This window comes from Salmo trutta, chromosome 15 (assembly GCF_901001165.1).
Source record: "Salmo trutta chromosome 15, fSalTru1.1, whole genome shotgun sequence".
NCBI lineage: Eukaryota > Metazoa > Chordata > Actinopteri > Salmoniformes > Salmonidae > Salmo > Salmo trutta.
The window spans coordinates 9,215,005-9,242,557 of record NC_042971.1 but is presented as its reverse complement, the minus strand read 5'-3'; the positions used below and the strand labels follow the sequence as shown (position 1 = coordinate 9,242,557).

Sequence of the window (27,553 nt, the reverse complement as noted above, 5' to 3'; positions counted from 1 at the left end):
AATAACTGTCATCTAAAATGTGCATACCTTCATTCTGCAATCACGTCTATCTGCCTTGATAGAAAACTGCTAGTGCTTAGGGCTGAGAATTGCCAGGGACCTCATAATACGATATGATCACTATACTTAGGTACTTATACGATATATATTGCGATTCGATACTGCGGTTTAATTACGATTTGATGTTCCAAACATATTGCTCACTATACACTGAGTGTACAAAAAATTAAGAACACCCGCTCTTTCCATGACATAGATTGACCAGGTGAATCCAGGTGAAAGCTATGATCCCTTATTGATGTCACTTGTTAAATCCACTTCAATCAGTGTAGATGAAGGGGAGGAGGCAGGTTAAAGAAAGATTTTTAAGCCAATTGAGACATGGATTATGTAAGTATGCTATTCAGAGGATGAATGGACAAGACAAAAGATTCAAACGCCTTTGAACGGGGTATGGTAGTAGGTGCCAGGCGCTCCGGTTTGAGTGTGTCAACTTTCACGCACTACAATTTCCACCACCCGAAGGACATCCAGCCAACTTGACACAACATTGGGAAGCATTGGAGTCAACATGGGCCAGCATCCCTGTGGAACTCTTTTGACACCTTGTAAGAGTCCATGCCCTGACGAATTTTTATTTATTTTTATTTATTTCACCTTTATTTAACCAGGTAGGCAAGTTGAGAACAAGTTCTCATTTACAATTGCGACCTGGCCAAGATAAAGCAAAGCAGTTCGACAACATACAACAACACAGAGTTACACATGGAGTAAACAACATACAGTCAATAATACAGTAGAAAAAAAAAATAAGACTATATACAATGTGAGCAAATGATGTGAGATAAGGGAGGTAAAAGCAAAAAAATGCCATGGTGGCAAAGTAAATAAAGTATAGCAAGAAAAACACTGGAATGGTAGATTTGTAGTTTGAAGAAAGTTCAAAGTTCAAATATAAATAATATGGTGCAAAGGAGCAAAATAAATAAAATAAATAAATACAGTAGGGGAAGAGGTAGTAGTTTGGGCTAAATTATAGATGGGCTATGTACAGGTGCAGTGATCTGTGAGCTGCTCTGACAGCTGGTGCTTAAAGCTAGTGAGGGAGATAAGTGTTTCCAATTTCAGAGATTTTTGTAGTTCGTTCCAGTCGTTGGCAGCAGAGAACTGGAAGGAGAGACGACCAAAGGAGGAGTTGGCTTTAGGGGTGACCAGAGAGATATACCTGCTGGAGCGCGTGCTACAGGTGGGTGCTGCTATGGTGACCAGTGAGCGGAGATAAGGGGGGACTTTACCTAGCAGGGTCTTGTAGATGACCTGGAGCCAATGTGTTTGGCGACGATTATGAAGTGAAGGCCAGCCAACGAGAGCATACAGATCGCAGTGGTGGGTTGTATATGGGGCTTTGGTGACAAAACGGATGGCACTGTGATAGACTGCATCCAGCTTGTTGAGTAGGGTATTGGAGGCTATTTTGTAAATGACATCGCCGAAGTCGAGGATTGGTAGGATGGTCAGTTTTACGAGGGTATGTTTGGCAGCATGAGTGAAGGATGCTTTGTTGCGAAATAGGAAGCCAATTCTAGATTTCACTTTGGATTGGAGATGATTGATGTGAGTCTGGAAGGAGAGTTTACAGTCTAACCAGACACCTAGGTATTTGTAGTTGTCCACAAATTCTAAGTTAGAACCGTCCAGAGAAGTTATGCTGGATGGGCGGGCAGGTGCAGGCAGCGATCGGTTGAAGAGCATGCATTTAGTTTTACTTGTGTTTAGGAGCAGTTGGAGGCCACGGAAGGAGAGTTGAATGGCATTGAAGCTCGTCTGGAGGGTTGTTAACACAGTGTCCAAAGAAGGGCCAGAAGTATACAGAATGGTGTCGTCTGCGTAGAGGTGGATCAGAGATTCACCAGCAGCAAGAGCGACATCATTTATGTATACAGAGAAAAGAGTTGGCCCAAGAATTGAACCCTGTGGTACCCCCATAGAGACTGCCAGAGGTCCAGACAGTAGGCCCTCCGATTTGACACACTGAACTCTGTCAGAGAAGTAGTTGGTGAACCAGGCGACGCAATCGTTTGAGAAACCAACGCTACTAAGTCTGCCGATGAGGATGTGGTGATTAACAGAGTCAAAAGCTTTGGCCAGGTCAATGAATACGGCAGCACAGTATTGTTTCTTATCGATGGCGGTTACGATGTCGTTTAGGACCTTGAGCGTGGCTGAGGTGCACCCATGACCAGCTCTGAAACCAGATTGCATAGCGGAGAGGGTGCGGTGGGATTCGAAATAGTCGGTAATCTGTTTGTTGACTTGGCTTTCGAAGACCTTAGAAAGGCAGGGTAGGATGGATATAGGTCTGTAGCAATTTGGGTCAAGAGTGTCACCTCCTTTGAAGAGGGGGATGACAGCAGCTGCTTTCCAATCTATGGGAATCTCAGACGACACGAAAGAGAGGTTGAACAGGCTAGTAATAGGGGTTGCAATAATTTCGGCAGATAATTTTAGAAAGAAAGGGTCCAGATTGTCAAGCCCAGCTGATTTGTAGGGGTCCAGATTTTGCAGCTCTTTCAGAACATCAGCTGAATGGATTTGGGAGAAGGAGAAATGGGGGAGGTTTGGGCGAGTAGCTGTGGGGGGTGCAGTGCTGTTGAATGCAGTAGGGGTAGTTAGGTGGAAAGCATGGCCAGCCGTAGAAAAATGCTTATTGAAATTCTCAATTATAGTGGGCTTATCGGTGGTGACAGAGTTTCCTATCCTCAGTGCAGTGGGCAGTTGGGAGGAGGTGTTCTTATTCTCCATGGACTTTACAATGTTGAATTGAGGCTGTTCTGAGGGCATAGAGGGGTGCATCTCAATATTAGGAGGGTTCCTAATGTTTGGTATACTCAGTCTGCTGCAGAGAGACAAGAGAGCATGAGAAAATCAGATTTTTTTCCAGTCATGGAAATACAACGTTACCTAACAAAAAATGTCACTATCGCTATGGGGAGTAATGGAGTTTTTAGAATAGATTTGATATTCTGGTAGCAGTACAACTGTGACAATTCCTGTAGTCGGTGTATCCATCCATCCATCCATCCATTCATCATCTTTAGCAGGGCTGCCAGCACGAGAGAGGACCATCATTAATTTCTACATAAGTTTCAGCTCTGCCAATTCATCCCCACAAACTGAATCTGAATTATTTTACAGGAAGATGTCATCTAAAATGGATGGCCAAACATGTCATAGGTATCTGTCTGTTGGGCTGTTTTGGTTGAGGCCTACTGTAGCTAAACATTGCTGTTTTCATCACCAGATAAGACCTGTTGAGAGCACCATTCCAAATGTTGTCTGCTTTCACCCAAAAGCAATCTGTGGTTTCTGGCACCACCAATCTGCACTGAAATGTACATGTACCAATCCTTTAGAGAGCCAGGCTGGTCTGGCTTATAGGTTAAATACAGTAGGAAGAATCCTAGGAGGAGAAACACACAGGAGCATCAGATGGAAGGACAGTCAAACAGCTGGTCATTAGTGTTGACTTACAGTGCATTCGGAAAGTATTCAGACCCCTTAACTTCTTCCACATTTTGTTACGTTACAGACTTATTCTGAAGTTGATGAAATTATTGTTTTCCCTCATCAGTCTACACACAGTACCCCATAATGACAAAGCTAAAACAGGTTTTTAGAAATTGTAGCAAATTTATTACAAATAAAAAACAAATACTTTATTTACGTAAGTATTCAGACCCTTTGCTATGAGACTTGAAATTGAGCTTAGGTGCATCCTGTTTCCATTGATCATCCTTGAGATGTTTCTACAACTTGATTGGAGTCCACCTGTGGTAAATTCAATTGATTGGACATGATTTGGAAAGGCACACACCTGTCTATATAAGGTCCCACAGTTGACAGTGCATTTCAGAGCAAAAACCAAGCCATGAGGTCAAAGGAATTGTACGTAGAGCTCTGAGACAGGATTGTGTTGAGGCACAGATCTGGGGAAGGGTATCAAAACATTTCTGCAGCATTGAAGGTCCCCAAGAACAGAGTGGCCTCCATCATTCTTTAATGGAAGAAGTTTGGAACCACCAAGACTCTTCCTAGAGCTGGCCCCCCAGCCAAACTGAGCATTCGGGGGAGAAGGGCCATGGTCAGGGAGGTGATCAAGAACCCTGCTGGTCACTCTGACAGAGCTCCAGAGTTCCTCTGTGGAGATGGGAGAACCTTCCAGAAGGACAATCTCTGCAGCACTCCACCAATCAGGCCTTTATGGTAGAGTGGCCAAACGGAAGCCACTCCTCAGTAAAAGGCACATGACAGCATGCTTGGAGTTTGCCAAAAGGCACCTAAAGGACACTCAGACCATGAGAAACAAGATTCTCTGGTCTGATGAAACTGAACTCTCAAGAGTCACCTCTAGTGGAAACCTGGAACCATCCCTACGGTGAAGCATAGTGGTGGCAGCATCATGCTATGGGGATGTTTTTCAGTGGCAGGGACTGAGACTAGTCAGGATCGAGGGAAAGATGAATGGAGCAAAGTACAGAGAGGTCCTTGATGAAAACCTGCTCCAGAGCGCTCAGGACCTCAGACTGGGGCGAAGCTTCACCTTCCAACAGGACAACTACCCTAAGCACACAGCCAAGACAACGCAGGAGTGGTTTCGGGACAACTCTCTGAATGTCCTTGAGTGGCCCAGAGAGAGCCCGGACTTGAACCCGATCGAACATCTCTGGAGAGATCTGAAAATAGCTGTTCAGTGACACTCCCCATCCATCCTGATAGAGCTTGAGAAGATTTGCAGAGAAGAATGGGAGAAACTTCCCAAATACAGGTGTGCCAAGCTTGTAGCATCATACCTAAGAAGACTCAAGGCTGTAATCACTGCCAAAGGTGCTTCAACAATGTACTGAGTAAAGGGTCTGAATACGTATCTAAATGTGATATTTCCTTTGTGTGTGTGTGTGTGTGTGTGTGTGTGTGTGTGTGTGTGTGTGTGTGTGTGTGTGTGTGTGTGTGTGTGTGTGTGTGTGTGTGTGTGTGTGTATATGGCAACATCGGCATCGGCCCGATGTCTAGTTTAACGGCGATGTGCAAAACCGATGTGCAAAACCGATGTATATATATATATATACACACTACCGTTCAAAAGTTTGGGGTCACTTAGAAATGTCCTTGTTTTTGAAAGAAAATATATTTTTTGGTCTATTAAAATAACATCAAATTGATCAGAAATAAAGTGTAGACATTGTTAATGTTGTAAATGACTATTGTAGCTGGAAACGGCTGATTTTTAATGGAATATCTACAAAGGCGTACAGAGTCCCATTATCAGCAACCATCACTCCTGTGTTCCAACGGCATGTAGGCGAATGCATATTATTCGATAGGATTGTGTGTATGCACTGAGTTATTGGGCTTGCTTTAGCTTATTTAATGGGGCTACAGATGACAAACAATCCCTTCCATGTAGGACTTGTTTTGTTGGCAATTGCTCAGAGAGCATATTATTTTATTGTACTGATCAACAACATTTGAACAGAAGAAGCAATATCTTCTTTTATGAAAGTGTGTGCTGTTTCTTTAAGAAAGTAATGATTTATGAATCATTTAGGAGGCAGAAAGTGGCTGTACAATCTGACTTTATGGTTATGGAATCTAGTGGCAACTAGACAGGAGGTGGGTGAGATAAAGCAGTTAATTGGTTTTTAGTGGTGAGGGAGACTACGTGAATTAATAAAGTTTTTAGTGACAATCAGCTTTCAAATCAGTATATTTTGCGCTATGGTTAGCATATTATCAGAAAGTACTAGGGTAGTGAATTAATGTTTGCTTCAGCTGTAAGCTAGCAAGGAAAGTTAGCCTACAATTTAAGCTGGAAGCTACCTGTATTGTCTTGCATTGTAAACGTGTTCTAGCCTGTATGGACATTGTTTTGCGAACAGTAATGAACAGTTTCAACATTTCTACATGCTGTGTTGCATTATTCTTCTGTGAAGCATGAGTGGGAAAATAACAATGCAGACCTGACAGCTCTAGCAAGGACTGAGTGGAGCAGGCACTTTGCTCTTTGTACTATAAAGGGGGTGTCCTGATAGACAGACTTGATCCTCTCAATCACGTGAGACACATTTGACAGTAGTACTGAACGTAACAAAAATTCCACCGTTTTTTGTACTATTATTTTTTGTATCAAAAATTCGGTATACCATGCAACACTAATGCTCTGTCCGATGGCAAACCCAGATGACCCTACAGTATAACATACTCTACTCTCTTAGCTGGGGGAACAGTGTGTTGGAGGAGGTGTTTGCCCAGGGGCTGCTAACTGATTGATTGACTGACTGACTCCAAGGACAAAAACACATCTCACGTCCAGCTCTTCTGTCTGTCCATCTGCTCACTCTCCATCAGACCCTCAACTCTGCCAGGTCTGGCTGCTCCCTCCATCCCTCAGAAGTCATTTAATCAGGGATGTAGTGTTTTTTTTCCAGGGGTTCTTCCTTCCTGATTTTCTGGCAGGATCCTCCATTCATACATTGAAATTGATCTACTGTAACTGTACCCCTCAAACTAATATTCCTACTTTCTCTCCATAATACACACAGAGCAGGGTGATCTCAACTCATATGTGTCCTCCATATGGGCATTAAGAACATGGCAGGGCCCCTTGTTCAACTGGCCTTCACATAAACACAAGCTCATGATGGGCATCTGAACTGGAAATGAAAGTCAGTCACCCCTCTAACGGTTCGTCCAGCTGGCCGTTCATTGGCGGCTCTGAGGATAGCGAGCTGGTTTGTGTTGTGCCAAGGAGTTGACAAGGACAAGTAAGAGGAAGGGACAGGGTGGATCAACCGCTAAGTCCATAAAACTTCTGAGTCCATGATTACGTCTTAGATGTATGTCAGACCAGATGTAGTTAAGATGGAGGGAGGGCATGTCGGATTATACTGTTGTTTTTTAAATCAAATCAAATGTTATTGGTCACATACACATGGTTAGCAGATGTTGTTACGAGTGTAGCGAAATGCTTGTGCTTCTAGTTTTGACAGAGTAGTAATATCTAACAAGTAATCTAACAATTCCACAACATCTACCTAATACACACATCTAAGTAAAGGGATGTAATAAGCTTATATACATATAAATGTATAGGTAGCCTAGTGGTTTGAGCGTTGGACTAGTAACCGAAAGGTTGCAAGATCGAATCCCCAAGCTGACAAGGTAAAAATCTGTCGTTCTGCCCCTGAACAAGGCAGTTAACCCACTGTTCCTAGCCCGTCATTGAAAATAAGAATATGTTCTTAACTGACTTGCCTAGTTAAATAAAGGTAAAAAAATATATAATAATATATGGATGAGTGATGACTGAGCGGCGTAGGCTAGATGGTATAAAAATACAGTATATACATATGGGATGAGTAATGCAAGATATGTGGAATTATTAAAGTGACTAGTGATATATTTATTAAAGTGGCCAATGATTTCAAGTCTGTATGTAGGCAGCAGCCTCTATGTGTTAGTGACGGCTATTGCCAGATATGTGTTTGTGATCTCTCTTTAGTCTCTACTTTCTTACCCGTGCTCTGAGTGTGACTAACAGGTTATAGGAGTTCAGTGCCAGCCAGGCAGGCTGCAGTGTGGTGGGCTGATTGAGCCTTCTCTAATGAAAAGGCACACTCATTGAGCTGTCATCTGTCATCCACTACCCTGAGAGCAGCGTTAGTTGTAAGATCAGCAGCATTGGTTTGAAAGTACAAACAATACAACAGTGGTTGGCAGACAGGGAGAGGAGGGAGGCTGTATAGGGGCTATGGCGGGAGAGTCGGGAGGCTTTTTGGGACTGTGGGAGTATGGAAAGGAAGAGGGACTGTGGGAGAATGTTTCCCCTGAAGGACATGAGCAGCTGAATGTTAATGACACAACACCATGAGAATGTGGTCTGTAATAAGAAAGTGGTCTGGAAGCAGTAAGCAATCTCTACTGCAGTGCAGAGATTCATCAAGGGGACCAAAAGACTAATCACCAAACGTACAGCAGCCACGCCACTGGTTTGCTAGAAAGCTGAAATTATTATTGAACAGCACTACATCCACATCTTCATATGCTCATTTATCACTCCAGTGTTAATCTGCTAAATTGTAATTATTTGCTCCTATGGCCTATTTATTGCCTACCTCCTCATGCCTTTTGCACACACTGTATATAGACTTTCTTTTTTCTACTGTGTCATTGACTTGTTTATTGTGTTATTGGCTTGTTTGTTTACTCCATGTGTAACTCTGTGTTGTTGTCTGTGTCACACTGCTTTGCTTTATCTTGGCCAGGTCGCAGTTGTAAATGAGAACTTGTTCTCAACTTGACTACCTGGTCAAATAAAGGTGAAAAAAAACAAAAAAAAAAACATTTTTTTTATTGTATTGTATCTTAAAGCTGGAATCCTTAATGGTGAAACTGCCACGTCCCTTTGGGATATTACAACAAAAAAGACGTTAATGCAAACAACAAACACTGTTGTTTTTTTCTCCCTTGGACATAATTGCATGCGTGATAGAACAGCAGAATATGTACTGCAATGTTTTAACCACACTGCTTGACACACCTCATCTCCGTTCGGTCCACAAAACCAAAACAATAACAAAGGTACTAGGGGCGGACAGTGGCGCTTTTTCCCCCAATGCAGATTCCATCTTTAATGTAATGTCCTGGCAAGACTTGTAAATGTGGAGTGAAAGCATGTACATGGTCTTGATGTGTGTGTTCTATCTCTGTGTTCCAGAATGGCACTGACTATGGGTTCTTGGTGCGTCAGAACTCTGAGCTGCTGCAAGCTCTGGATGTGTTGGAGAAGACCTGCACCAACCTGAGAGAGGAGAACAGCCTGCTGGTGAGTGTTTACATGGACTAGACTAGAGGTCTGGACGAGAACTAGGGGCTAGGTAGAGGCCTCGTCTAGACTAAAGTTGATGATAAACTCACAATTCTTTAAGGCAATATTGCAGAGCAATGTTGCCTGCAATGGTTGCAGAAACTTTTTTCCTTTGAAAATTTGCAATTTTGACCGGCAGCGCCACCTTGTGGGCAATCTTTAGGAATCCTCCAACCAGAGCGTAGATATTGGTCATGTGACCATGGTGGATGTTTTTGAGAGAGAGCGAGAGAGAATCAACTCCTGTTTTGGAGTAAAATGCTAGCCTTTCACGTCTCATGTTGCCTCACTACAATTTTTCTTATGATACGTTAATATATACTGTATACTGACCAAAAATACACTGGTCAAAAAAATAAAGGGAACACTTAAACAACACAATGTAACTCCAAGTCAATCACACTTCTGTGAAATCAAACTGTCCACTTAGGAAGCAACACTGATTGACAATACATTTCACATGCTGTTGTGCAAATGGAATAGACAACAGGTGGAAATTATAGGCAATTAGCAAGACACCCCCAATAAAGGAGTGGTTCGGCAGGTGGTGACCACAGACCACTTCTCAGTTCTTATGCTTCCTGGCTGATGTTTTGGTCACTTTTGAATGCTGGTGGTGCTTTCACTCTAGTGGTAGCATGAGACTGAGTCTACAACCCACACAAGTGGCTCAGGTAGTGCAGCTCATCCAGGATGGCACATCAATGTGAGCTGTGGCAAGAAGGTTTGCTGTGTTTGTCAGTGTAGTGTCCAGAGCATGGAGGCGCTACCAGGAGACAGGCCAGTACATCAGGAGACGTGGAGGAGGCCGTAGGAGGCCAACAACCCAGCAGCAGGACCGCTACCTCCGCCTTTGTGCAAGGAGGAGCAGGAGGAGCACTGCCAGAGCCCTGCAAAATGACCTCCAGCAGGCCACAAATGTGCATGTGTCTGCTCAAACGGTCAGAAACAGACTCCATGAGGGTGGTATGAGGGCCCGACGTCCACAGGTGGGGGTTGTGCTTACAGCCCAACACCGTGCAGGATGTTTGGCATTTGCCAGAGAACACCAAGATTGGCAAATTCGCCACTGGCGCCCTGTGCTCTTCACAGATGAAAGCAGGTTCACACTGAGCACGTGACAGACGTGACAGAGTCTGGAGACGCCGTGGAGAACGTTCTGCTGCCTGCAACATCCTCCAGCATGACCGGTTTGGCGGTGGGTCAGTCATGGTGTGGGGTGGCATTTCTTTGGGGGGCCACACAGCCCTCCATGTGCTCGCCAGAGGTAGCCTGACTGCCATTAGGTACCGAGATGAGATCCTCAGAACCCTTGTGAGACCATATGCTGGTGCGGTTGGCCCTGGATTCCTCCTAATGCAAGACAATGCTAGACCTCATGTGGCTGGAGTGTGTCAGCAGTTCCTGCAAGAGGAAGGCATTGATGCTATGGACTGGCCCGCCCGTTCCCCAGACCTGAATCCAATTGAGCACATCTGGGACATCATGTCTCGCTCCATCCACCAACGCCACGTTGCACCATAGACTGTTCAGGAGTTGGCGGGTGCGTTAGTCCAGGTCTGGGAGGAGATCCCTCAGGAGACCACCCGCCACCTCATCAGGAGCATGCCCAGGCGTTGTAGGGAGGTCATACAGGCACGTGGAGGCCACACACACTACTGAGCCTCATTTTGACTTGTTTTAAGGACATTACATCAAAGTTGGATCAGCCTGTAGTGTGGTTTTCCACTTTAATTTTGAGTGTGACTCCAAATCCAGACCTCCATGGGTTGATAAATTGGGTTTCCATTGATTCTTTTTGTGTGATTTTGTTGTCAGCACATTCAACTATGTAAAGAAAAAAGTATTTAATAAGATTATTTCATTCATTCAGATCTAGGATGTGTTATTTTAGTGTTCCCTTTATTTTTTTGAGCAGTGTATAAACACAACATGTAAAGACCTTTAGAGTTTAATTCAGGAGATGGTAACTCTTTAAACAAACGCTCTCGTGGTGCCCCAAATTCCAAATTAGTTAATTGTTACATGATTCATTTAATCGGGTAACAATTAAACATAGTTAGTTGATTCGATAAATAACAGTCATCAGATTAATGAAAGTAAAGTCATGGTATGTAAACATGGTACAAACGTTGTTAGGCACAGACAACAGCGCGAAGGGAAAAAGTGTAATGATAATCATTTGTACACTGCAAACTGACCACAACTCATCCCATAAAGAGATTGTATTTGAAAATAACAATAATTTCATACCTTGATTATATTGAGACAGGATCACGTCTCATTTTTGTTCGTAGGAATACTTGGTGAACAGATTTCCTAAGGGAAACACTTGTTTTTCTGAATTCCTAGTGATTTTAGTCTTTTTGTGACCAACATTTTTAATTTGGGCGTAGTCCGTGAGGGAGTGAATCTAAATGGTACAGGCTTGCCACTCAGGTAATTTACTATCCAATGCCTTAGCCCCTTTTATACACTCTAAGAAGAGACTAGAGAGGGTTGTATCGAAAGCCTCAAAGATCACTGGCTGAGACCTTCCTTTTGTGAGCTCTCTGTACACCAAGCTCTCCTCCAAATGTGCAGAAAAAAATAATCAACGACCCCTCCCATCCAGCTAATTACCTCTTTCAGCCCCTACCCCTTGGTAGGTGCTAGAGGTCATTGACCACCAAACCTGATTTATCCCCCCCCCCAGCAGTCAGAACATTGATCTCCCTATGGCTACTCCAGGGACCACGCACTTTATGGAGTTATTGACTTTATGGATTGTTGATATTTATATCTAGGAATTGTGGTGATGCTATTCTAATTGCTTGTCACAAATTTGTTAATGTACACACTGTCCACATTATAATGAATGTGGGTGAATGTTTGTTGTATGAGGTAAGGCTGGAGTAGATGCACTCACCCCATTCACAAAAATGATTTGCTCCTACAGTGAGTCACGTGGCCATGGCTTGCTATATAAAGCAGGCAGACAGGCATCCAGGCATTCCGTTACTGTTCGATTGAACGTTAGAATTGGCAAAACGAGTGACCTAAGTGACTTTTAGCGTGGTATGATTGTCGGTGCCAGGCACGCCAGATCCAGTATCTCAGAAACGTCCGCCCTCCTGGGCTTTTCACGCACGACAGTGTCTAGCGTTTACCGAGAATGGTACGACAAACAAAAACCATCCAGTCAACATCAGTCCTGTGGGCGAAAACAGCTCATTGATGAGAGAGGTCAAAGAAGAATTGCAAGACTTGTGCAAGCTAACAGGTGAGCCACAAACAGACAAATAATGGCGCAGTACAACAGTGGTGTGCAGAACGGCATCTCGGAAGGCACAACTTGTCACTTGGACTATTGCAGCAGACGACCACGACGGGTTACACTCCTATCAGCTAAAAACAAGAAGAAGCGGCTCCAGTGGGCACACAATCACCAACACTGGACAATTGAGGAGTGGGGGAAAAAAATTCCTGGTCCGACGAATTCCAGTTCCTGTTGCATCATGCTGATGTCAGAGTCAGGATTTGGCGTAAGCAGCATGAGTCCATGGACCCATCCTGACTAGTGTCAACAGTACAGGCTGGTGGCAGTGGTGTTCTGGTGTGGGGAATGTTTTCCTGGCACACGTTAGGTCCCTTGATACCAATTGAGCAACAATTGAAAAACACAGCGTATCTGAACATTATTGTTGACCAAACCGCTGACCAATCCCATCTTTGGGATGAGATGGAATGGGCATTTCGCAGCATGAATGTACCGCCGTCCAATCTGCAGCAACTGCGGGATGCCATCGTGTCAGCATGGACCAACATCCCTGTGGAAGGTTTGCAACACCTTGTAGAGTCCATGCCCCACAGAATTCAGACTGTTCTGGAGACAAAGGAGGGTCTGACCCGATACTAGATGTGTGTGCAGTGCCTTCAGAAAGTATTCATACCCCTTGACTTATTTTACATTTTGTTGTTACAGCCTGAATTAAAAAAAATTGATTAAATATATGTTTTTTTAATCTTCAAGCTCTGTCAAGTTGGTTGTTGAACATTGCTAGACAACCATTTTCTTGCCATAGATCTTCAAGCACATTTAACTCAAAACTGTAACTAGGCCACTCAGGAACATTCAATGTTGTCTTGGTAAGCAACTGAAAGGTGAATTTATTATCCTAAAAATGTCCTAGTCCTTGCCGATGACAAGCATACCCATAACATGATGGAGCCACCATCATGCTTGAAAATATGAAGGGTGGTACTGAGGGATGTGTTGTGTTGGATTTGCCCCAAACATAACGCTTTGTATTCAGGACATAAAGTTAATTTCTTTGCCACATTTTTTGCAGTTTTTCTTTAGTGCTTTATTGCAATCAGGATGCATGTTTTGGAATATTCTGTACAGGCTTCCTTCTTTTCACTCTGTCATTTAGGTTTGTGGAGTTACTACAATGTTGTTGATGTAACAATGGTGCAGGAGGAGGTGGCTGATGTTTTACGGGCTCCTAACCAATTGTGCTATATTGTTTGTTTTTTTCGCATTGTTTGTAACTTACTTTGTATATAATGTTTCTGCTACCTTCTATTATGACTGAAAATAGCTTCTGGATATCAGATCACAGATAACTCACCTCAAACTGGGTGAAGATGTTTTATTTAATGTGTCTGACGCGAAGGATATGCTGTTGACCCGGACCAGGACCAAATCCCCATCATTCGCATGAAAAAAAGACGGAGATCGAGGGGGCACAGATCCGGGTGCCTTGTGAGAATTCTTCGGTGAGTGGGTAACCCGCATCTACCATCCGTTTGTTTGGCCAACGTGCAATCACTGGAGAATAAACTGGATGAGCTCCGTTCGAGGCTATCCTACCAACGGGATATTAAAAACTGTAATATCTTGTGTTTCACCGAGTTGTGGCTGAACGGCAACACGCATAATATACAGTTGGCTGGGTTTTCCGTGCATCGGCAAAACGGATCAGCGACCTCCGGTAAGACAAGGGGTGGTGGTGTGTGTCTATTTGTCAATAACAGCTGGGGCACAATGTATAATATTAAGCAATTGCTCGAAGTATTGCTCGCCTAAGGTAGAGTACCTCATGATAAGCTGTAGACCACACTACCTACCAAGAGAGTTTTCATCTATTTTTTTCGTAGCTGTCTATTTACCATGATAAACAGATGCTGGCCCTAAGACCACACTCAACAAGCTGTATAAGGCCAAGAAATTCTCACCCAGAAGCAGCGCTCCTAATGGCCGGGGACTTTAATGCAGGCAAACTTAAATCTGTTTTACCTCATTTCTACCAGCACGTCACATGTGCAACTATAAAAAAGAACTTGAGACCGCCTTTTCTCCACACACACAGACACGAACAAAGCTCTCCCTTGTCCACCATTTGGCAAATCTGACCATAATTATATCCTCCTGATTCCTGCTTAGAAGCAAAAACTCAAGCAGGAAGTACCAGTGACTTGCTCAAAACAGAAGTGGTCAGATGATGCAGATGCTATGCTACAGGACTGTTTTGCTAGCACAGACTGGAATATGTTCCGGGATTCATCCAATCGCATTGTGGAGTATACCACCTCAGTCACTGGCTTCATCAATAAGTGCATTGACGATGTCATCCCCACAGTGACCGTACGTACATATCCCAACCAGAATCCATGGATTACAGGCAACATCCGCACCAAGCTAAAGGCTAGAGCTGCTGCTTTCAAGGAGCAGGACACTAATCCTGATGCTTATAAGAAATCACGCTATGCCCGCAAATGAACCATCAAACAAGCAAAGCATCAATACAGGACTAAGATTGAATCCTACTACACCGGCTCTGACGCTCGTCGGATGTGGCAGGGCTTGCAAACCTTTAAAGACTTCAAAGGGAAACCCAGACGTGATCTGCCCAGTGACGTGAGCCTACCAGACAAGCTAAATGCTTGCCTCGAAGCGAGCATAAAAGGCAACACTGAAGCATACATAAGAGCACCAGCTGTTCCAGACGACTGTGTGATCACGCTTTCCGTAGCCGATGTGAGCAAGACCTTTAAACAGGTCAGCATTCACAACAGGTCCCGTGTGGCTCAGTTGGTAGAGCATGGTGTTTGCAGCGCCAGGGTTGTGGGTTCGATTCCCACGGGGAACCAGTACAGAAAGAAAAAATATATATGAAATGTATGCATTCACTACTGTAAGTTGCTCTGGATAAAAGCGTCTGCTAAATTACGTAAATGTAAAGGCCGCGGGGCTAGCCGGATTACCAGGACATATACTCTGAGCATGCGCGAACCAACTGGCAAGTGTCTTCACTGACATTTTCAACCTCTCACTGACCGAGTTTGTAATACCTACATGTTTCAAGCAGACCACCATAGTCCCTGTGCCCAAGAAAGGGAAGATAACCTGCCTAAATGACTTCCACCCGATAGCACTCATGTCGGTAGCCATGAAATTCTCTGAAAGGCTGGTTATGGCTCACATCAACACCATCATCCCGGAAACCCTAGACCCACTCCAATTTGCATACCGCCCCAACAGATCCACAGATGACCCAATCTCAATTGCACTCCACACTGCCCTTTCCCACCTGGACAAAAGGAACACCTTTGGGACTAAACACCTCCCTCTGCAACTGGATCCTGGACTTCCTGATGGGCCGCCCCCAGGTGGTAAGGGTAGGCAACAACACATCTGCCACGCTGATCCTCAACACGGGGTGCGTGCTTAGTCTCCTCCTATACTCTCGGTTCACCCACGTGGCCAAGCATGACTCCAACACCATCATTAAGTTTGCTGACGACACAACGGTGGTAGGTCTGATCAACGACAAAGATGAGACAGCCTATAGGGAGGTCAGAGACCTGGCAGTGTGGTGCCAGGACAACAACCTCTCCCTCAACATGAGCAAGACAAAGGAGCTGATTGTGGACTACAGGAAAAAGAGGGCCGAACACACCCCCATTCACATGGACTGGGCTGTAGTGCAGCGGGTCGAGAGCTTCAAGTTCCTTGCTGTCCACATCACCAGCAGACTATCATGGTCCAAACACACCAAGACAGCTGTGAAGAGGGAATGACAACACCTATTTAGGAGACTGAAAGGATTTTGCATGGGTCCCCATATCCTCTAAAAGTTCTACAGTTGTACCATCGAGAGCATCCTGAACGGTTGCATCACCGCCTGGTATTGCAGAGGGTAATGCGTACGGCCCAGTACATCACTGGGGCCAAGCTTCCTGCCATCCAGGACCTCTATACCAGGCAGTGTCAGAGGAAGACCCCAAAAATTGTCAAAGACTCCAGTCACCCAAGTCATAGACTGTTCTCTCTGCTACCGCACGGCAAGCGGTACCAGAGCGCCAAGTATAGGTCCAAAAGGTTCCTTAACTTCTTGCGGATTAGGGGGACGCTACCGTCCCATTTCGACAATTTCCAGTGAAATTGCAGAGCGCCAAATTCTAATTAAATTCCTATAAATATTAAACTTTCATGAAATCACAAGTGCAATACATCAAAATAAAGCTTAACTTGTTGTTAAGATGGAGAATCGTTATTGTCTTTACCGGAGAAAATACCAAAGAATGCGCTCTCAGTCACGAGCTTGGAAACACTACAGCCAAAATGGGAGCCACCTAGAAAAACTACAATTACTGGCTCATTTTTCCAAAAACCAGCCTGAAACTCTTTCTAAAGACTGTTGACATCTAGTGCAAGCCCTACGAACTGCAATCGGGTACGATTTCACCCTATTATAAAAGTGCCAACCATTAATATCAGTGGTAGGATGAAATATTTTTTTGGGTGGGATGGTTTGTCCTTGGGGTTTTGCCTGTCATTTCAGTTCTGTTATACTCACAGACATTATTTTAACAGTTTTAGAAACTTTAGAGTGTTTGCTATCCAAATATATGCATATCCTAGCTTCTGGGCCTGAGTAGCAGGCAGTTTACTTTCGGCACGCTTTTCATCCGGACGTCAAAATACCACCCCCTATCCCAAAGAAGTTAACAGGTTCAACAGCTGTTGTATCCAGGGCAAGTGAGAAATACAATTTGATTTGATCCTCAGTTGTCTCTCATCACAGCCATTAAACTGTCTTAAAGTCGCCATTGGCCTCATGGTGAAAATCCTGAGCGGTTTCCTTCCTCTCCGGCAACTGAGTTGGGTAGGTAGCTTTGTAGTGACTGGGTGTATTGATACACCATCCAAATCGTAATTAATAACTTCTTCATGCTCAAAGGAATATATTAACTCAGTGTTTTATTTTACCCATCCACCAATAGGTGCCCTTCTTTGTGAGACATTGGAAAACGTCCCTGGTTTTTGTGGTTGAATCTGTGTTTGAAATTCACTGCTCGACTGAGAGTGAATACTTTCTGAAGTTGCACTTCAAAGCTACCATGCTGCACTGTAAACAAATACCACCAACCTTGGTTTCATGGAAATAAAGTATATTGTATCTAACAGAGGGAAGGGTTTCTCCACTGTTTAAATAGAGTACGACACGCTTTCCATTCTGGATCTTTGAGATCTTCAGAGTGCCGTAGTCCCTTCTACATGCTCACTGTGTGGTAACAAGTGGCGCGCCAAGAATAGATCATTCCTTACCAATGCTCTGTATCTGAGGTTTTATGCTTCTTGCAGGGAAGGTTTTCTCTGCTGTTAAGGTCTGTTTAGCCGCTATCTTGGCCTGTCATATAGGCTTAGGCAATCAGACAGTAGGGACTTCCTCTGTTATGTCGTATTATGAAGGGAGCGCATCGCCTAAACCCAGTATCCAAGCCCTTAGCGCCGTCTTTAGAACGGTCTTTTGTGCTTGAGGCTATTTCACATCAGCCTTTTTGAGCCGCTGGAATCATGGAGATGAAATATCTCTCCTTCATATCGTTTTACTTAACCATTTCCAAGCCTTTAGTCCTGTCATGGGACCTGTCTATTGTGCTTAAGGCCTTTCACAGCAGCCTTTTTTTGAGCCGTTGGAAAGCATGGAGATGTAATATCTCTCTTTCAAACCGCTTTTCTAATTGCCCTTCCATCTGCAAAGCGAGTGAGTGAGCTGCACGCACTGTCAGTCCACCATTCTTGCCTATAGTTTGCCCCAGGTTATCCAAAGTAACCTTCTTACCTAACCCCGTCTTCATGCCTAAGGTCATTCATATTTTGTCTCGCCTTAGAGCTTGTGGCTTTACACCCACCACCCCTCACCTCTACGAAAGAAGAGTGTCTCCACTGTTATGTCCAGTACATGCTTTGCACATTTACTTGGACAGAATGAGAGCTTTACGCAATAGCGAACAACTTTTAGTTTCTTGAAAACCTCCCTGCAAGTGGACCCCCTCTCTCATTAACAGCTATCCCATTGGATACTGGAGGCTATTATATTGGCTTATAATAGCAAGGGTTTACAGCCCCTGGAGGGCCTGAGGGCTCATTCCACCAGAGGTATGGCTTCCTCTATGGTACTGTTCAAAGGCATCTCTTTACAATAGATTTGCTATGTGACGTTGGGCCACCCCTCGTACGTTTGAGCTTTTTACTGACTGGACGTCACTGCACCTTCGTTGACGTCTACTGTGTCGGAGCCTCTGAGGGATGATGCTGTTGGGATTACCCTAGCTTCAGAGAGCATGTCTACGATACGGGAGTTGGCCATATCTCCATAGTGATACATCGAAACAAGAATTTGAAAGAGAACTCATGGTTACTTTCGTAACCCTGGCTCTCTGATCATGAGTGAGATGTATCACCGCATTTCCCTACTCGCAGAGAGCAAGGAAGAAAGGCATGCTTGAGAATGACCAGAGGACAGGTGAGTGGCATTACATTTAACATTTAAGTCATTTAGCAGACGCTCTTATCCAGAGCGACTTACAAATTGGTGCATTCACCTTATGATATCCAGTGGAACAACCACTTTACAATAATGCATCTAAATCTTTTAAGGCGGGGGGGTTAGAAGGATTACTTTATCCTATCCCAGGTATTCCTTAAAGAGGTGGGGTTTCAGGTGGAGTTTCAGGTGTCTCCGGAAGGTGGTGTCTCCGGAAGGTGGTGATTGACTCCGGAGGGAAGGGCTCCGGAGGGAAGGGCTCACCTCATTCGCCTCTCGATCTGTCTTTCTCCAAAATATGTTATGTGATTGGTTCTTTGTGTTGTGATCCGCCTGGAACAAATCCCCATAGTGACACACTCATATTATCAGAGAACCGGGGTTACGAAAGTTTGTCTTTGTCTTTTTGAGTCCTCTACTGTGTTATTTTGGTCCAGTCCTTACCATGCCTGTCCTGTTCTGGCTGGGTCAGTCAGAGCTGCAGGCCTGTGGAGGAGGTTTTTAAATACGTCTCTCCCTTTATCTCTCTGCAGAGGAAGAGCAGTGTCCCAGAGACTGAGGAGAAGGTGAGGCGTCTGAGGAGGAAGAACACAGAGCTGGCTGTCATCGCTAAGAGACTGGAGGACAGGGCACGCAAACTACAGGAGGCCAACCTCAAAGTGGTAAACTACAAGCCTATCACTGTTTTCAGATATAGCTATTGCCTTACTGCAGGGATGTCAAACTCATTTCAAATAAAATGTTATTTGTCACGTGCTGAATACAACAATTTAGACTTTACTATGAAATGCTTGTTTAGGAGCACTTCCCAGCTATGCAGTAAAAAATAATAATACAAATAAAAATAGTAGCACAAGGAATAAAATACACAGGAATGGAGCTATGTACATGTAGTACCGGTAATAGATCAATGTTTATTTTTTATTTTTTTATTTCACCTTTATTTAACCAGGTAGGCAAGTTGAGAACAAGTTCTCATTTACAATTGCGACCTGGCCAAGATAAAGCAAAGCAGTTTGACACATACAACAACACAGAGTTACACATGGAATAAACAAAGTCAATAATACAGTAGAAAAATAAGTCTATATACAATGTGAGCAAATGAGGTGAGATAAGAGAGGTAAAGGCAAAAAAGGCCATGGTGGCAAAGTAAATACAATATAGCAAGTAAAACACTGGAATGGTAGATTTGTAGTAGAAGAAAGTGCAAAGTAGAAATATAAATAATTGGGTGCAAAGGAGCAAAATAAATAAATAAATAAACACAGTAGGGAATGTGCAGGGGTATTATGTATTTGATGTAGATATGGACAGTGCATTCAGAAAGTATTCAGACCCCTTGACTGTTTCCACATTTTGTTACGTTACAGGCTTATTCTAAAATGGCTTAAATTAAACATGTTCCTCATCAATCTACACACAATACCCCATAATGATAAAGCGAAATATTTGTAAATGTATTAAAAATAAAAAACTGAATTACCTTATTTACATAAGTATTCAGACCCTTTACTATGAGCCTGTGCTGTTTCGGAGCATGTTGGTACAAGAGCCGATGCTCCCGTACCATTTGCCGGTCTTTGGAAATTTTTTGGGCCTTCCTCTGACACCGCCTGATATAGAAGTCTTGGATGGCAGGGAGCTTGGCCACAGTGATGTACTGAGCTGTCTGCACCACCCTCTGAAGCGCTTTGCTGTCAAGGGCAGTGCATTTGCCATACCAAGTGGCCGTGCTGCCAGTCAGGATGCTCTCAATGGTGCAGCTAGAGAACTTTTGAGTATCCAAGGGCCCATGCCAAATCTTTTCAGCCTCCTGAGGGGGAAGAGGCGCAGCCATGCCCTCTTCACAACCATGCGGGTGTCTGTGGACCATGTTAAGTCCTTAGTGATGTGGACGACAAGGACTTTGAAGCTCTCGATCCGCATCACTACAGCCCTGTCAATGTGGATGGGGACGTGCTCTCTCCTCTTGCTCCTGTAGTCCACGATCAGCTCCTTGGTCTTACTGATGTTGATGGAGAGGTTGTTGCCCTGGCACCTCACTGCTAAGACTCTGACCTCCTCCCTGTAGTCTGTCTCATCGCCGTCAGTGATCAGGCATGTGGTGGAATTATAATCAAAGGAGAGACTTTTAGATTTCTTCAAAACAATTTAACTTTATTATTTAATTACTGCAGTAATGGAGTTGGTAGGTAACCACCCTGGAGGTGATCACTGAGAAGAGCAGAACTGAGTTACAGCTCTTTATAGCTCTTTATGAATACATTGGGTCAATAGGTTAGGAGTTGTATGAAAGAAATGAATAATTCACAGCAGACAGTATCTGCTGTGAAGACTGTTCTCATTGTAAGGAAACCAGGGTTTGGCCCCCAAAATGAGGTTCCTCTCAACCGGAGCCATCTCCCTCACATTAATGGAAAGTGGCTTGTTAGGTTTATCACCTAAGGCATCGTAAATCTACTGTCAGTGTTAACACAGACACATGAGAGTTCTAAGAACCCTATTCTGTTACATCTAAGAAAAATAGCCATTTGATGCAATAACAGTATTATAACAATCTTGTAATTTCGCCACCATAGGCCTACCACCGTTGTGTCGTCAGCAAACTTGATGATAGTGTTGGAGTCGTGGGTGAACAGGGAGTACAGGAGGGGACTAAGCACACAACCCTGAGGGGGCCCCCGTGTTGAGGGTCAGCGTGGCAGATGTGTTGTTGCATACCTTCACCACATCGGGCCAGCCCGTCAGGAAGTCCAGTATCCAGTTGCAGAGGGAGGTGTTCAGTCCCAGGGTCCACAGCTTGGAGGGGACTATGGTGTTGAATGCTGAGCTGTAGTCTATGAACCACATTCTCACATAGTTTCTTCCTCTCTTGTCCAGGTGGGAGAGGGCAGTGTGAAGTCCAATTGAGATTGCATCATCTGTGGATCTGTTGGGGCGGTATGCAAATTGGAATGGATCCAGGGTGTCTGGGATGATGGTATTGATGTGTGTCATGACCAGCCTTTCAAAGCACTTCATCATTACAGATGTGAATGTGATAGGGCTATAGTAATTTAGACTGGTTACCTTGGAGTTCTTGGTAACAGGGACAATGTTGGTCAGCTTGAAACATGCTGGGATTACAGACTGTGACAGCTAGTCTGCGCATGCTTTGAGAACGCGTCCTGGTATTCCGTCTGGCCTGGCGACCTTGTGAGTTTAACATGTTTCAAAGTTTTACTCACATCGGCCATGAATAGCCAGATCACACAGACATCCAAAACAACAGGGGCTTTCACGCAGACTCAGTGTTATATTTCTAGAATCGAGCATGAAACACATTCGCAGTGGAAGAAAAAAAATGTGAGCCCTTTAGAATTACCTGGATTTCTGAATAAATTGGTCATACAATTTCATCTGATCTTCATCTAAGTCACAACAATAGACAAACACAGTCTGCTTAAACTAATAACACACAAACAATTATAATTGTTCATATTAATATTGAACACACCATGTAAACATTCACAGTATGTGAACCCTTGGATTTAATAACTGGTTGACCCTCTATTGGCAGCAATAATCTCAACCAAACGTTTTCTGTAGTTGCGGATCAGACCTGCACAACGGTCAGGAGGAATTTTGTACCATTCCTCTTTACAAAACTGTTTCAGTTCCACAATATTCTTGGGATGTCTGGTATGAACTGCTCTCTTGAGGTCATGCCACAGCATCTCAATCGGGTTGAGGTCAGGACTGACTGGACCACTCCAGAAGGCATATTTTCTTCTGTTCAAGCCATTCTGTTGATGATTTACTTATGTGTTTTGGGTTGTTGTCCTGTTGCATCACCTAACTGCTGTTGAGCTTCAATTGGCAGACAGATAGCCTTACATTCTCCTGCAAAATATCTTGATAAACTTGGGAATTCATTTTTTTATCTATGCTAGCAAGCTGTCCAGGCCCTGAGGCAGCAAAGCAGCCCCAAACCATGATGCTCCCTCCACCATAGTTTACAGTTGGGATGAGGTTTTCATGTTGGTGTGCTGTGCCTTTTTCATCCACACATAGTGTTGTGTGTTCCTTCCAAACAACACAACTTTAGTTTCATCTGTCCACAGAATATTTTGCGAGTAGCGCTGTGGAACATCCAGGTGCTCTTTTGCGAACTTGAGACATGCAGCAATGTTTTTTTTGGACAGCAGTGGCTTCTTCCATGGTGTCCTCCCATGAACACCATTCTTGTTTAGTGTTTTACATATTGTAGACTCGTAAACAAAGACGTTATGCATCTTCCAGAGATTTCTGTAAGTCTTTAGCTGACACTCTAGGATTCTTCTTAACCTCATTGAGCATTCTGCTCTGTTCTCTTGCAGTCATCTTTGCAGGACGGCCACTCCTAGGGAGAGTAGCAACAGTGCTGAAATTTCTCCATTTATAGACAATTTATCTTACCGTGGACTGACTTTTAGAGATACTTTTGTAACCCTTTCCAGCTTTATACAAAAGCGCCCTGGTAATGGGATTCCACCTTCCTCTTATATTGTCTTTTTGCATGTTTGATGTCTCGTCGGAGGTCATAGCAGGCTTTCTTGTATTTGTCCATGTCTGTGTCACGTTTCTTGTAAGTGGTAGCTCTAGCCTTTAGCCTAGTGCAGATATTTCTTGAAAATCAATGTTTTTTTGGTTTGGATATCATTTTACATTTACATTTTAGTCATGTAGCAGACGCTCTTATCCAGAGCGACTTACAGTAGTGAATGCATACATTTCAAATCAAAATCAAATCAAATCAAATTTATTTATATAGCCCTTCGTATATCAGCTGAAATCTCAAAGTGCTGTACAGAAACCCAGCCTGCAAACAGCAAGCAATGCATGTGAAAGAAGCACGGTGGCTAGGAAAAACTCCCTAGGAAAAACTCCCTAGAAAGGCCAAAAACCTAGGAAGAAACCTAGAGAGGAACCAGGCTATGAGGGGTGGCCAGTCCTCTTCTGGCTGTGCCGGGTGGATATTATAACAGAACATGGTCAAGATGTTAAAATGTTCATAAACGACCAGCATGGTCAAATAATAATAATCATTGTAGTTGTCGAGGGTGCAACAAGTATGTCCGATGAACAGGTCAGGGTTCCGTAGCCGCAGGCAGAACAGTTGAAACTGGAGCAGCAGCATGGCCAGGTGGACTGGGGACAGCAAGGAGTCATCATGCCAGGTAGTCCCGAGGCATGGTCCTAGGGCTCAGGTCCTCCGAGAGAAAGAAAGAAAGAGAGAAAGAGAGAATTAGAGAGAGCATATTTAAATTCACACAGGACACCGGATAAGACAAGAGAATACTCCAGATGTAACAGACTGACCCTAGCCCCCCGGCACATAAACTACTGCAGCATAAATACTGGAGGCTGAGACAGGAGGGATCAGAAGACACTGTGGCCCCATCCGATGATACCCCCGGACAGGGCCAAACAGGCAGGATATAACCCCACCCACTTTGCCAAAGCACAGCCCCCACACCACAAGAGGGATGTCTACAACCACCAACTTACCGTCTGAAGACAAGGCAGAGTATAGCCCACAAAAATCTCCGCCATGGCACAACCCAAGGGGGGGCGCCAACCCAGACAGGAAGACCACGTCAGTGACTCAACCCACTCAAGTGACGCACCCCTCCCATGGACGGCATGGAAGAACACCAGTAAGTCAGTGACTCAGCCCCTGTAATAGGGTTAGAGGCAGAGAATCCCAGTGGAAAGAGGGGAACCGGCAAGGCAGAGACAGCAAGGGCGGTTCGTTGCTCCAGCCTTTCCGTTCACCTTCACACTCCTGGGCCAGACTATACTTAATCATAGGACCTACTGAAGAGATAAGTCTTCAGTAAAGACTTAAAGGTTGAGACTGAGTCTGCGTCTCTCACATGGGTAGGCAGACCATTCCATAAAAATGGAGCTCTATAGGAGAAAGCCCTACCTCCAGCAGGAGAAAGCCCTACCTTTCATACATTTCATTTCATTTCATGCATTTCTTTTTTTTCAAAACATTTTTTCGTGGGGACGACGTCGTCTATGCACTTATAGATGAAGGCTGTGACTGATGTGGTAAACTCTTCAATGCTATCAGATGAATCCCGGAACATATCCCAGTCTGTACTAGCAAACAGTCTTATAGCCTCGCGTCTGCTTTATTGGACCACTTACGTACTGAGCGCATCAGTGTTACTTCCTGTTTGAGTGTTTGTTTGTAAATGGGAAGCAGGAGAATAGAGTTGTAGTCAGATTTGCCGAAGAGAGGACGAGGGAGGGCCTTTAATGCGCTTCTGTGGGTAAAATAAAAGTTGTCTAGACTTTTAGCACTCCTAGTAGTGCAGAAGAAGTGAGGTAGAACGGTTTTATGTCTACCCGCATTAAAGTCTCCAGTTTCTGTTTGTTTAGTCTCCGGTTTCTTGTTTGTTTATGGCCCCATACATTTCGTTGGGTGCCAAAGTGGTGTTGGCTTGTGGAGGGATGTAGACAGCTGTGATAATTACAGATGATAATTCTCTTGGTAAATAAAAATGTATGCAGCTTACCATGAGGTTTTCTATATCAGGTGAGCAAAAGCTTGACATTTCCTTCACACTGGAAGCAGTGCACCAGTTGTTGTTTATTAACAAGACGGCCTCAGGACATACCCGTGGCCGTCCGGTCGTACTGCTGCATGGAGAAACCACTGAGTTCTACGTACATAGAGTCATCCAGTCACGTCTATGCAAGGTATATAATATTGCAGCTTTTCAAGTCTCTCTGATAGGAGACTCTCGAACAAAGCTCGTCCATCTTATTCTCTAGTGACTGGCCATTTGCCAATAGAACGGAAGGGAGTGCCGGTCGATTTTTTCTTTGTCTCAGTCTCACCAGGATGCCGGCTCGTCTACCCCATCTACGCATTGTGGCGTTTTGGTAGCCCATGAAACAAAGGAATTGGTTCCGGTAAGAACAAGGGAACAGGTGAGTCTGAGATGAAGTTGTATTTGAAGTCGATATTGAGGTTAGTAACTGTTGATCTGATTTCCAGAAGTGATTGGCGGTCATACACTGAGTATAGAAAACATTAAGAACACCTGCTCTTTCCATGACATAGACTAACCAGGTGAAAGCTATGATTCCTTATTGATGTCACTTGTTAAATCCACTTCAATCATTGTAGATGAAGGGAGGAGGCAGGTTAAATATGGATTTTTAAGCCTTGAGACAATTTAGACATGGATTGTGTATGTGTTCAATTCAGAGGGTGAATGGGCAAGACAAAAGATTGAAGTGCCTTTGAACAGTGTATGGTAGTAGGTGCCAGGCGCACCAGTTTGTGTCGACCTGCAAAACTGCTGAGTTTTTCACGCTCAACAGTTTCCCGTGTGTATTAAGAATGGTCCACCACTCAAAGGACATCCAGGCAACTTGACACAACTATGGGAATCATTGGAGTCAACATGGGGGGCCTGCATCCCTGTGGAACGCTTTCAAGTCCATGCCCTGAAGAATTGATTCTGTACTGAGGGCAAAAAGGGTGTTCCTAATGTTTGGTACAGTGGGGGGAAAAAGTATTTGATCCCCTGCTGATTTTGTACGTTTGCCCACTGATAAAGAAAGGATCAGTCTATAATTTTAATGGTAGGTTTATTTGAACAGTGAGAGACAGAATAACAACAAAAATATCCAGAAAAACGCATGTCAAAAATGTTATAAATTGATTTGCAATTTAATGAGGGAAATAAGTATTTGACCCCCTCTCAATCAGAAAGATTTCTGGCTCCCAGGTGTCTTTTATACAGGTAACGAGCTGAGATTAGGAGCACACTCTTAAAGGGAGTGCTCCTAACCGCAGCTTGTTACCTGTAAAAAAGACACCTGTCCACAGAAGCAATCGATCAATCAGATTCCAAACTCTCCACGATGGCCAAGACCAAAGAGCTCTCCAAGGATGTCAGGGACAAGATTGTAGACCTACACAAGGCTGGAATGGGCTACGAGACCATCGGCAAACAGCTTGGTGAGAAGGTGACAACATTTGGTGCGATTATTCGCAAATGGAAGAAACACAAAAGAACTGTCAATATCCCTCGGCCTGGGGCTCCATGCAAGATCTCACCTCGTGGGGTTGCAATGATCATGAGAACGGTGAGGAATCAGCCCAGAACTACACGGGAGGATCTTGTCAATGATCTCAAGGCAGCTGGGACCATAGTCACCAAGAAATCAATTGGTAACACACGGAGCCGTGAAGGACTGAAATCCTGCAGCGCCCGCAAGGTCCCCCTGCTCAAGAATACATATACATGCCCGTCTGAAGTTTGCCAATGAACATCTGAATGATTCAGAGGGCAACTGGTGAAAGTTTTGTGGTCAGATGAGACCAAAATGGAGCTCTTTGGCATCAACTCAACTCGCCGTGTTTGGAGGAGGAGGAATGTTGCCTATGACCCCAAGAATACCATCTCCACCGTCAAACATGGAGGTGGAAACATTATGCTTTGGGGGTGTTTTTCTGCTAAGGGGACAGGACAACTTCACCGCATCAAAGGGACGATGGACGGGGCCATGTACCGTCAAATCTTGGGTGAGAGCATCCTTCCCTCAGCCAGGGCATTGAAAATGGGTCGTGGATGGGTATTCCAGCATGACAATGACCCAAAACACACAGCCAAGGCAACAAAGGAGTGGCTCAAGAAGAAGCACGTTAAGGTCCTGGAGTGGCCTAGCCAGTCTCCAGACCTTAATCCCATAGAAAATCTGTGGAGGGAGCTGAAGGTTCGAGCTGGCAAACGTCAGCCTCAAAACCTTAATGACTTGGAGA

At 44.2% G+C, this 27,553-nt stretch overlaps 1 protein-coding gene across 5 annotated transcripts in view; it reads left to right on the top strand.

Moving 5' to 3' along the window:
* The window catches only part of LOC115148432 (peripheral-type benzodiazepine receptor-associated protein 1), a 178,548-nt gene that overhangs the window by 73,012 nt on the left and 77,983 nt on the right, over window positions 1–27,553 (top strand). For all 5 annotated transcript variants that reach the window (XM_029690321.1, XM_029690323.1, XM_029690322.1 and 2 more), the window contains 2 exons: window positions 8,774–8,881; window positions 19,275–19,403. In XM_029690321.1, the coding sequence (XP_029546181.1) occupies window positions 8,774–8,881; window positions 19,275–19,403 (237 nt within the window). The remainder of the gene's footprint in view (window positions 1–8,773; window positions 8,882–19,274; window positions 19,404–27,553) is intronic.